Raw genomic sequence first — 13,021 nt, forward strand, 5'->3', positions numbered from 1 at the left:
CGGCGCGGCGAGACCCGCGGCGCACGGGGTGGTTCCTCCCGTCCGGCCCGCAGCCGCGCGTTTCCGGCGCGCTCCCCCGCGCCCTGCGTCCGTGGTCTCGCCCGCCCCGCAGCCATGTTGGATCGTGCGGCCGCCGCCGCCGGAGGAGGGCTGGCGGAGTAGGGAGCGTAGCGCGGTCGCCGGAGCGCGAGGACTGCGGCCCGCCGGCCAGAGCCTCGCCGGGCGGGAGCTGGGGGCTCCCCGTTCTCCGCGCGGCCCGCCGCCGGCTCCTCCTTCCCGTGGCCGCCGCCGCCGCCGCCTCCTCCTCCTGGCGCCGGAGGAGTGGCGAGATGCTGAGCCTGTGACTCCCCTCCTCCCGCCCCTGTCACCGAGGGGAGCGCGCGCTCGCCCACTCGCCGGAGGAGACGGCCCTGGACTCGGAGCCGCGCCGGCGGAACCATGAGCTCCGGCCAGCAGCAGCCGCCGCCGCGGAGGGTCGCCAACGTGGGGTCCCTGCTGCTCACCCCGCAGGAGAACGAGTCCCTCTTCACCTTCCTCGGCAAGAAATGTGTGGTCAGTGGCCGAGACCCGCGACGCCGGGAAGTGGGAGTGGGCAGGAGGCGGGAGCGCGCCGAGGGTCGGGCCGCCGGCCAGGCCTCCCCCGGCCTCTGGCCCCGCGTCGGCGCCCCGACCCCGCTCCCCTAGGTCCGCTGCCCGGGTGCGGGCGGTGCGGGCCGCGGCCCCGGACGCCGCCTCCGGAGCTGCCCGGGAGTGGGGAGTGTCCGTCCGTCCCGGAGCCCCGCTCGGCCGGGTCCGCACCCTTGTTGCTGGCTCAAACTTTAGCGCAGGGAGGTCCCGACGCGGTTTCCTTGCAAGAGCGGCTGGCTCTCTCTCACCGGGCCCCCGTCCTGGCCCTCGCTTCACCTCTTACCGCTTGGTCTGCACAATACCAGAGGTTTCCGCAGTGGGTCGGTCGGAAAAAGAAACCCAAATATGAATGAAACGGACCATAAAGTTGTTTTTAATCCCACTTTAGGGTTTCAGGAGGCAGTGAAGTCGAGTGCATCGGTTCAGGACGAGGGCAGGCAATGCTACTGCTTCCCATTCCAGAGCAGCGGGGTTTTATTTCTCTAGGAATCTCGCCGAGGCCTGGTTATTACTCTCCTCCCCACTGATTTTCCTTTTCTTTCTTTCTTTTTCTTTCTTTTTTTTTTTTTTTACCTGGGTGGGAGGAGGGGCTGCTCTCCCCACAACCATGTGCAGGGGAACCGAACTCTAGTAGTTCTTGACCTTTTGGGGCCTGCGAATGATTCTTAGGTTGGTGGTGTGCGGCCTGTTCAGACCCCAGATGGCTGGCTGGGAGCAAGCAGTTCCGCTGTGGGAAGGGGAATGCGTGTTGTTGACGGAAGCATTCATTACATTGGCTGCTGGCACGTCTGGGGGTGGGGAGGCCCTGTTCCGTGGTGCGGGCCTTGTCCAGCTGCTGCCGACTGCGGTGGCTGGCTGAGCTGTGGCTGAGTTTGCTGAAACGCCGCGTGGGTCCCTTTCTCCCCTCGTTGCTTGTTAGCACCTGCAGGGTGGGTGCCGCCGGAACCCAAGAAACACCTACAAAAAATGTCCATGGAACAGGTCTGCATCTTTGCAGAGTAGAGTTCAATGTGTCAAAACAGGCTACACCTGCCTAGGAGTAGTTAGGCTTTGACAGTTTCCGGAAAATTACTGCATTCATGGTTAACTTCATAGGAGTCTACTCTTTGTATCCCGTCCTATCCAATTGGACATTGAATCAGTACATTCAACTCCGATGTGGTTCGTATTTCAGAAGTTAGATCTTAAAGGACATACGTTGAGTTTACTTATGGAAAGAATGAAATAAGAGAGGTGGCTTAAAATGGGAATTTTGGGAAACTAATTTAAAGACAATCAAGTTTCCCCCACCCCCCCAGCTTTTTTTAAACAAATGAGAAAACTGTGCCGGTGAACCCTAAGTCACACAGCAATTTAGTCATGTGACCAGAACTAGGAAACCAGGACTCCCGAAGCCTAGGCTGTTGTCCTTTCCACTACATCATGTTGTTTTAGAAGTGGTTTTTCTTTCTTGTTATTGGTTTATTTCTGGAAGTGGTATTAAAAGATTAATAACTTTTGTTTAACCCAAAATTGATGTAAAGTTTAAGATTCTTATTTAAGCCCTCATTTATTGCATATTTTCAACTTAGGTAAATCACTAGCACTTTAAATGTTAAATTATCTGCAAATGAAAAATAAAAACATTGTTGTTTTATTACATTTGCTGTCAGAAAGTAGTTGTATGTTCTTTGTTTTACATACCAAACACATTAGCTTTAGGCAGGAAGGACATTGCAAGTATACTGACTAATTGCTCTGTGCTTACCTGTAAGGAGTACTGGTTTCAATAAATGACAGATGTGGAAGAATACGGTGATAAAGAATATTTTTTACTAGTTAGCATAAATGGATTGCAAATAAACTGTCTGTATTCAGTGTTTAATTTCTTTATGTCATTTATTAGTAATAAACTTTACCTTTTGAATTTCTGTCATTTAAAACCACACTGCTATAGTTACCTGCTCTCCTGGTATGAAATTATTGCAAAGATTACTTTAATATTTGACATTTCAAGCTACTAGAGAGTAAAGTAAGAATGATATTTTAATTTTTGGAACAATCTCCCCTGCCGCCCCTCCCCCCCCTTGCTGACTATGCAGGTTTTTTGTTTGTTTTTTTTGTAGTTTAAGATAATACTGAAATACATTGTTTCATTTTTAAAAAAAAGTTCAGCAATAAGATTTACAGGTCAGACCAAATTTGTTCAGCAACTGTATTCAGAGGAGTTGTTACAGTGCCAGCTCTCAGGCATTTCAGTCTTTCATTCACTCAACAAATATGTATGGAGTAACTAAATGTTGAGGTCAACCCAGGGTTGATGCCTGCCCTCAAGAAGCTTTGTGTATAAAAAAGGGAAGCAAATGTGTAAACTGATGTGTAAGTCAATACTTCAGAGTGATATGTAAGAAGCTGCATGTTACAATGGAAAATGTGTTGCTTTGTAGTCAGGAGACGGGTTCAAACTCATGTGGTCACTGTGGACAAGTTAAGCTCCCTGTCCTCAAATTAGTTTTCTTATCTCCGAAATAGGGATACCATCTTATGGGGGCAGTGGGGTTGTGGATTAGAAGGACTGTATGTAAATATATGGGCTATTATTTTTATAAGGATTTAGGGGACCAAAAGAGAATGAGTAAAAGCTTTTTTAGAATGGTGTATACTTAAATATTTAAGATTAGTGGGTACTCCCCCAGGTTAATGAGAGGTATGAAACAGCTTGGAAAGTCAGGGGACCTATTAATAATAGTATGTTATGGAGCAAAGAGGGTTTCTGCTTGGGTTCTCAAATTTAGTTTGCATTGGAATTATGAGGAGATATTACAAATGCATAGAACTAGGCTGAATTCCAGATCATGGATCAGCAGGAAGGTGGGGCAGAGAGCTACAGGAAGGGGCAGGGCAGCAAGCTATGAGGGGGGAGGGGGTGGGGGAAGCTACAGGGCAGCAGGCAGAGAGTTATTGGAGGGCGGCAGGGAGCTACTGGTGCATGGATTCGTGCACAGGGCTACTCATATGTAATATATGTGTTATGTGCTTCCACATAAAGTAAATAGTTCATTAGATGGTAGTATTTTCTAGAATAATTAAAAAGAGTTAAAACAAGATTATCAGGTTTTGTTTTATAGTTAGTTTTGTTGTCTTTCATGTAGTGTGGTTTAACTTATTTTCTATAAAGAGTGAGTATGTGCTCTCTTGCCAAGTGGAGTTTAATATATAGTCCTGAGTAAGAAATTAGGTAAGGGTTGGAAAAAATAAAAACCTTATACTAGCCCTCTGCAACCAACCATCTCTGGCCTAAAAGGATTGGGGTTTAGTAATGTTATTGGCAGTTACCTTTCCCTGTCATACTCACCTGGTTTGTTTGTTTCAAGATTTAATGATACCATTTTTATTAACCAACTTTAATCTTCATTTCATTTAATTCCTAGCACTTGCTTATATTCTTTAGGTGTTTGTTTTCTCATCCTGTATATAATTCTGGGAGATTGGACTTCATGCCTGTGTAGTTTTCTATATAATTTTTATAACATCTAGCATACAGATTACTGAATACTCATTGAATTGTTCTAATTGCTAACTTGTTTATTACTTAGGAGCTCATTCAGCATTTCTTATTGCTTCATCAGGTTGTTAAGATCTTCCATTTCTAATGTTCTACTAATAAAGTCTTTATTTGTTAGGGAAACAAAGTGGTTTAATGTTGCTACTGATAGAGGTAGTATCAGTAAGTGTCCAACAATTACTTATTTCTGTTCAAAATCCTTAAATAGGTCTAGACTGAGGGAAGGGTGCTTAGAGTGGTCATTGTGTTGATGAAGGCCTGAATTAAGGGAGTTAGGGGTGGAAATGTATTTCACCTTGAGTAATGTGGAAGGAAAAAGGTTAAAAATTCATGGGATTTGGAATATACAAAGCTGAGAAAGCAATCTTGCCTAGTATAGAGGAAAAAGGTGACTACAAAGTGCCAGAGTAGACATTTAGAAGAATCCAGATCTGGGTTATAAATCCTGTTTCTTGTTATTCTTAGCTGTATAACATCGGTTTTCAACCTTTTTCATCTCATGGTACATATAAGCTACTAAAATTCTGCAGCACACCAAAAATAGATTTTTTGCAGGTCTGACAAAAAAAAATAGGCATAATTTTGATTTCTTTTATACTGGACTAGAGGCCCAGTGCACAAAATTTGTGCACGGGGAGGGGGGGGGGAGGGGGTGTGTCCCTCAGCCCAGCCTGCACCCTCTCCAATCTGGGATCCCTCTCACAATCCAGGACTGCTGGCTCCCAACTGCTCGCCTGCCTGCCTTCCTGATTGCCCCTAACTGTTTCTGCCTGCCAGCCTGATCACCTCCTAACCACTTCCCTGCCAGCCTGATTGATGCCTAAACGCTCCACTGCCAGCCTCTTTGACCCTAACTGCCCTCCCTTGCAGGCCTGCTCACACCTAACTGCCCTACCCTGCAGGCCTGGTCATCCCTAACTGCCCTCCCCTGCAGGCTTGATCGCCCACAACTGCCCTCCCTTGCAGGCCTGGTCCCTCCCAACTGCCCTCCCCTGCTGGCCATCTTGTGGCAGCCATCTTGTGTCCACATGGGGGCAGCCATCTTGTGTATTGGAGTGATGATCAATTTTCATATTACTGTTTTATTAGATAGGATAGAGGCCTGGTGCATGGGTGGGGGCCAGCTGGTTTGCCCTGAAGGGTGTCCCAGATCAGGGTGGGGGTTCCCTTGGGGTGTGGGGCAGCCTAGGCAAGGGGCCTGTGGTGGTTTGCAGGCCAGCCATGCCCCCCGGCAACCCAAGTGGAGGCCCTGGTATCTGGGATTTATTTATCTTCTATAATTGAAACTTTGTAGCCTTGAGTGGAGCCAAGCTTCCTGCTTGCTCCGTGGCCACAGCCATTTTTGTTGGGATTTATTTATCTTCTATAATTGAAACTTTGCAGTCTTGAGTGGAGGCCTGGCCAGCCAGGGTGTGTGGAAAGCTTAGCTTCCTCCATTGCCCAGGAAACCCAAGACTCCTGCTCGCTCTGTGGCCGCAGTCATCTTGGTTGGATTAATTTGCATACTCACTCCTGTTTGGCTGGTGGGTGTAGCGGAGTGGTGGTTAATTTGCATACTATTCTTTTATTAGATAGGATGGCTATTGTTGTGTTGGCTGTTGTCACTTTTTTTATTTGACAATCTAATTGAAAAGAGGTCATTGCCCTTGACTAAATAGTCAGGTATTGCATGTTTTAAAAATTCTTGTGGCACACCCATTGAAAATCACTGCTCTATTATACACGAAAAATTCTTAACCAGTATGAGCCTCAGTGTCTAGATTTGTAAAATGGGCTTAGTCAAGGATTTAGAAAATAATGCCGTAATATATGTAAAGCACTTAGAGTGCATGACACGAAGTGTTTGGGGAGTTTGAAAAAGCATATGAAAGAATGCCATCATTAGTACCATTCCTGTTACTGGCAAGAAGGTTTTAAAGTAAAAAATTTGAACTCTATATTGTATTTGTTTTGATTTAGGGAAATTCTCACAATTGTATTTAAATGTCAATTAATTAGAGTTTATAAATTAGAGTTAAGCAGTAGCTGGAACTGAACTCTGGGGAATTCTAGGCCAGCCTTAGCACCCCTGACCAAAGAGGAAAAAAGGGATTCTGGTATAAGAGTTAAAGAGTTCCTGGGTTTTAGTCTGTGCTCCACCACCAGTTGTGAACGTGAACAAGAATAAGAATCTCTGCCTTCCTAAACTTCATTTTCCTAATCTAAAAATGAGGGCTTGGACAAGATAACACCAGTCTTTCCAGCTTTAATATTCTATCATTATAACTATTCTAGATGCCAGGGACTCTGTAGCAGGAAAAGAATAGCCTTCTGTTAATTTTGGCATACATGTGTTTTGCACACTAGAGACAAAGATATATCTAAGTAAAAGGTAGATAATCAGAAATTTCATTGCAAATTCCCATTTCTTACTAACCTTTTTCAAAGCATAACAATTTAATAAATGTTTTACTTTGAAAAGTCGGGTGAATATCATTAAAAGGCATTAGTAATAGGATTGTCAGTCTTAACTAATTTGAATTATTATGAATTATTTCTTGTGATTGCAAGGAATATTTAGCTTATTAGAAGTATGGTGCCTTTTAATTAAGGTGGAGTTGTTTCTAAGAGTTTCTCTTATTGACAAATTAATTCCAACTAGAACCTTATTTCTTACATGAAATTTTATTAGTGATATGATATTTAGCTGTTACATTTTGTTGCTTATTTAAGGTAAAAACGGTTTTTAAAATTTTTAGTTTGTGCTAGATTCAATAGTTACAGTGAACAGACTTTATTTTAGAGACTGATTCAAAGTTAAAGTTTGAAAGAGCAGATAAAGTTGAGCTTCGTGTAAATTACTCTGTCCAATAGATGAGAACCCAGCATTATTAATAGAGTTCACTTTTACTGTAAAGCTTCTAGAAGCAAAACAAGTTCATACATTCTTGTCTACAGTAACAAATATTACTAACTGTAAATACACTTTTTATTGGTGTATGACTGAACAGTCTAGTATTTTTAAGTGTTTAGTAATTAGAAGATTTTTGGCATATTTAACTTGATTCATAAATACAGTGTAACAAAAGTATATTCTGCTTTTATCCATATCAGTATTCTTAGAAGAAGTAGATTACAGCACTATAATATCAGTATAAGAAAATGAAATTAATAAGGAAACATCAGTTTCATTTTGGAATCAGTGTTATAGAGGCATTGTGACCCCCCCCCCCTTTTTTTTTTAAGAGAACAAATGTTTGTAAATGGATGTAAAGAATGTTGAAAAGGCAAATCTAGAAAAGCCCCCTTTAGAAAATAGAATCAAATGAAAGATTTATAGTAACTTCATATTTCAATTACTATGATTATTTGTTACTTTAATTGTTCCTCAATATTCTTGGCCACTTGCTTCCTCTGCCATAGTGATTTTTCTAAAACTTATTTACTACAGAAATCTGTCCCTGTAAAAGGAGTATTCACTAAATATCAGATAAAGTGAAACAACAAGGAAATAGAAAAGACATTCAGTAATATAATGTGCTATTAAAAATGATATGAGGAGATAGAAATTATTATGAGCCAAATATACAATAACTTTAGGGCAATGAAATGTTTTTCAAGTTTCATTGTAAACTTTTATATTAGATTTGGAGAAGTTAAAATTATCTAGTATTTTTAAGAATTAAAAAATAGGCAAAATTATTTATTATACCTCTGGTTCCAAAATTAAAAATTTTAAATGAAATGCTTCCTCTACTATGGTGAATACTTTTATTGCCATAAAAATATCAGAGGATACCTAAATATCTAAGAAATTTTCATAATAATGGAGCTGATTAATTTATAAGCAATGCATAAAGCTAGTCAGAAACTCAAATGATTTTCTTTACTTTTTATTAATGAAATATCATCATGATCAAGTATTGAGACTTACTGAGTACATAATAACCTCCCAGTACCTTGTATAAAGAAGGGGTAAGTAAGGTTCAGTTCTTACCCCTTCGTTGCTTGCTACATAGCTGCGGAACACAAAAATTATGCACACAAAAAATATGTTTTACAAGCTAGTCTATAATAAAAATTTGAATAGAGAGGAAAGAGGGGTCACTGGGATACATCATTGTGGGGCTTGTCATAAGCAAGGAAGCAGCTCAGTTGAAGTATGGGGAAATGTGGGAGCAAGTTTGAAGTAGAAAATTTGCATCGAGTATTTGGAAGTATTGAATAGATTGGCTTGGCTAAAACTGAGAATTGTATTTGCTTGAGGAGATAGTGAATGATGAAGCGTAAAATGAGTCCAGGTTTTGGAAAATCAGACTTAGAGGCTGAGCTTTAGTCCCTAAGTAGTAAGGGATCTAAAGTTTTTTGATTCAAAAAATGTCAAGATAGGAAGGATCTAGAGATGGGAAAAACTGGAAATTATTATTCACTAGAGGCCCAGTGCATGATTAAATCATGCACGTGTAGGCTGTCTGTCCGCTGGTCGGGACCTGGTGTGGCCGGCAGCTCCGAAGTCCCTGGGCCCCTAGGGCGCGGCAGGGCGGGGGCGTGGTCCTCCGGCGGCCGGAGCCCAGGCCTGGGTCTTGCCTTTGCCTCCCGCCCAGGAAGGCTGGGGCCGCCGCCGCCTGCTCTGCCTTCCAGCTCCCTCATGAGCCCTCCCTTGTCCGGCCCAGGCTGCACAGAAACCCGCATCCTCTGTGGACACCTCTGCGCGCTCCTGTGGCCCAACTGCCGCCAGACTCCTCCCCCGGGAGCCGCGCTGCCCGCCCGCGCCACCTCGTCAGCCGTGGCCCAGAGGCCCCTTCTGTGCCGCAGCACAGCCATGGTGCAGACGCTGAGCTCAGCGTCCTGCCGGCCCAATCACCACCCAGGCCACCCCGAGTCCTGCCCCCTGCGCCTCCCGCTGGCCCAATCGTGGGCGTAGCAGAGTGATGGTAATTTACATATTACCTTTTTATTATGTAGGATAATAGAAATGCTTTAAAGTTTACTGCTCACTTTTAAAAAGTATTTTTATTGATTTCAGAGAGAGCGGGGGAGAGAGAAACACCAATGATGAGAGAGAAATCATTGATTGGCTGTCTCCTGGGGATCAAGCCCGCAACCAGGGCATGTGCCCTGACCAAGTGACCTCCTGGTTCACAGGTTGATGCTCAGCCACTGAGCCATACTGGCTGGGCATCTACTAAACACTTTTGTACTTATTATCTCAGCAGGCCTGACCTGGCTAAGGAACTTGAATTATAACAGCATCTGCAACATAAAAAGGATTATGAGAGATACAAAGTCCTTGGTCTTTGTTTGTACTCAAGGCACACACCATCTAGCCCTCACAGCATTTTTCCTTACTGCTTCCAGGAATGGTTTTTGAATACTCAGCATATGCCTAAAGGCAGCCACTACTAATCAGTCCAGGTTCATAGTAGATGAAATCTAGTTGCCATGTCAAAGCTATACTCTACAAAACACTGTGAAGAAAAAGAATTAGCTGTGTGAATTCTAGATGACAACAGAACCTCCTAGTGGAAATGGCTAGATAGTAAGAATTGCAGGACTAGAACTTTGGAATCCTTGCAGAGTGTTGTTATTGAGGTCTTGGGAGTGGAATTAGATCTGGGATGGTGTCAGTGCAGGTCAGGATTACAGAGGGAGGCAGTCTGGCTCACATTTGACTTGGCCAGCATTTGAGAAGGATAGATTTCAATGAGGAGTTGAAAGGGAAGAAAGATGTTCTCTTTAATTTATCAGAAAATGGTATTATACGTATTCTGTAATTTAAACTTTTTCACATATTAATGTAACTTGCATATATTTTCATTCCCATTTATATCTGTCGCATACTTTTTATTACTTCATCCTGTATTTTATGCATTTCTTGTAACTTCTTAACCTCTGTCGATGGGGTGTATTAGTTTCCTAGGGCTGCCGTAGCAAAGTACCATAAACTGGGTGATTTAAAACACAAATTTATTTTCATACTTCTCGAGGCTAGAACTTCATAATTAAGGTGTCACAGGGTTGGTACCTTCTAAGGACACTGAGAATCTGTCCCATGCCTCTCTCTAAGCTTCTAGCATTTGCTGGCAGTCCTTAATGTTCTTGGCTTATAGATTCATGACTCTGATCTCTACCTGTAATCCCATGGTGTTCTCAACTTGTCTGTCTCTGTCTTCTCTTCTTATAGGACACCAGTCATTGGATTAGTGTCATTCCTAATGACCTCATCTTAAACACTGCGGATGAATCACGGGAATTCTCATGTTTTCATATTACACAGTGTTTGACAAAGCATCATACTTTAAAAAGATATTAGCTTGTAAGAACATGTAATAAATAACTTCAAAATGCAATGGATATTTAATTTTAAGGCATGCCTTTAATATTTTTGTAAAATGTTTTTTGTACTCATTCAATAGAAATGTATCTGGCCACTGGGTAAAGCTAGCAATAAAACTACTGGTCTGCAATGTTAACTTGGTTGCATCTCCAAAGACCCTCTTTCCAAATAAAACCACATTCACAGATACAGGGGTTATGACTTCCACATATCTTTTAGGGAGACACAGTTTAGCTCAACAATGGGTATGTTTACTTTCCAAGTTTTTGCCTTTAGAAACAATGCTATAATGAACATTCAAATACATATTTTTACGTATCCTTTCCAAGTATTTCTATAGAATAAATTCTAAGAAATGAAGTTAGAGGGCATTAGAAATGAACATTAGAAATACTAATAGATATGGCTGGATTTTCTTTCAAAATAGTTGCTACAAAACTATATATTCTCATCAACACTAGGATTTAAAATTTTTTTTGTTTTTGACAGTTGCACTGGCCAAAAAAGTCTCATTGTTCCATTTGTAGTTAATTATCTTTACGTGTCTGTTGGTCATTTATATTTCTTACGTGAATTGCTTTTCTTGTCTTTAGACCATTTTTCTACCTGTTTTTTTTTTCATAGTAACGGGAAGAACTCTTTAGGGATAGTAATTAAATTACAAATTACAATATTTTTGGCAGTTGTTTTGTTTATCTTTGATAGAACTATTTTTGGTGTTTTTGGTCACTGTATTGGTTTTAAATTTTTGTGTATCAGGTTTTTATTTAATATTGTCCCAGCTCAGAATTGCAAAAATATTTACTCACATTTTCCTAGTACTTTTATGGTTTTATTTTGAACATATTATCTTTGATATTTTTGGAAGTGACTTTGGAAAATGAGTATAGTAGAAATCCAGCTTGATAATTTTACAAATGGCTAGTTATTCCAGTACCACTTATTTTCTCCTGCCTATTTGAAATGCTACCTTTATAATTTACTTAATAAATTACCAGATTGTTTAGATCCACTTCTGCATTCTCTTCTATTTATTTTATTTATTTGCCAGGATACAGAGTTTTTAATTAGTGTAGCTTTATAATGGTATTATTTGATTAGCATTAAGTCCTTCATTATTCTCATTTTCAGCATTTTCTGGCTATTTTTATGTGCCTATGCATAATATTTTTTGAGTACAAAAGTAACACCCAATTATACTCATTGTTTAAAGTGTGCACACACACACACAATGTACTGTACAGAGTTAAAAGTTAAAATCACCCTTTACCTCTCTCATTTCTCAATACAATTAGGCTCCATAGGAAGCTCTTCTAAATTGTTTGATGTGACTCTTCCCCTTTTTATATGCATAGGATATGTGTGTATTTTATATTTACATTTACATCTGTTTGCATTTTACCTAAAAGGGGTCATATTCTGGGCAGTTTATATGAGGTACATTTATATCTACCTCAAGTTTAAAAAAAAACAACAACATTTTTATTATGGAAACTTAAACACATACAAAGTAAGATAGTATTATCACCTCATAGCTAATCTTGTTTGCTTTATATTCCTACCCACCTTCCCCATTCTGAACCCCACCACCACCACCTGAATTATTTTTAAGTAAATCCCAGGCGTGTGAGATTCCCTCCTCCCCCCTTCTCCCCCCCCCCAATCAGTCTGGCTAGATGTTTATTAATTTTATTTTTTTTTTAATGTTTTTTGTTGAGTCCTGGACAGGTGATTTAGTTGGTTGGACGGTAATCCTGCACACCAAAAGGTTGCTGGTTTGATTCCCGGTCAGGGCACATACCTAGGTTGCAGGTTCTATCCCCAGTTGGGGTGCATATGGGAGGCAGCTGATCAGTGTTTCTCTATCTCTTTCCCTCCCTTCCTCTCTCTCTAAAATCGGTAAATAGCCCAGCTCAGTGGTTGACCACCTGGTAGTTGAGTGGTCAGGAAACATGCCTGGGTTGCAGGCTCAATCCCTAGTAGGGGGCGTGCAGGAGGCAGCAGATCAATGATTCTCAATAATGTTTCTATCTCTCTCCCTCTCCCTTCCTCTCTGAAATCAATGAAAATATATTTTAGAAAATAATAATACTACAAATATTTCTTGTTTACTACTAGTATTTCATTGGCTTCTACTCTGATCTTTATTATTTACTTCTGCTTAGTTTGGGTTTAATTTACTTTTCTTCTAGTTTTCCTTAAGGTAGTAACTACTAAGGTGATTTGAGACCTTTTTTCATTTTCTAATATAGATATTTAGTGCTATCCATATCCTCCTAAATATGCTTTACATATTGGATATGTTGTATTTTCATTTTTATTTTTTAAGTTGCTTTCTGATTTTCCTTTTCATTTCTTTGACCCACTGGTTCTTACAGATGTATGCATTTTAGTTTCCAGAGATTTATGGTTTTTTTCCAGATGTCTTTTTATTATCAATTTCTAACCTAATTCCATTTTTTTGGAGACTATATATAAATCCTTTTTATGGAGCAGTGTTTTATAGCCCTAAATGTGGTCTAAATTGGTGTTCT

The 13,021-nt window shown here is 41.2% G+C and overlaps 1 protein-coding gene across 1 annotated transcript in view; it reads left to right on the top strand.

Annotated features, from left to right (window-relative positions):
- Positions 1–356: 356 nt before the first annotated feature.
- WASL (WASP like actin nucleation promoting factor) overlaps positions 357–13,021 on the top strand; it is an 86,384-nt gene continuing 73,719 nt past the window's right edge. The window contains exon 1 of the mRNA XM_054725915.1: positions 357–552. Coding sequence (XP_054581890.1) covers positions 439–552 — 114 coding nt within the window. The 5' untranslated portion in view covers positions 357–438. The remainder of the gene's footprint in view (positions 553–13,021) is intronic.

The sequence above is a fragment of the Eptesicus fuscus genome, chromosome 14 (genome assembly GCF_027574615.1).
Source record: "Eptesicus fuscus isolate TK198812 chromosome 14, DD_ASM_mEF_20220401, whole genome shotgun sequence".
Taxonomy (NCBI): Eukaryota; Metazoa; Chordata; class Mammalia; order Chiroptera; family Vespertilionidae; genus Eptesicus; species Eptesicus fuscus.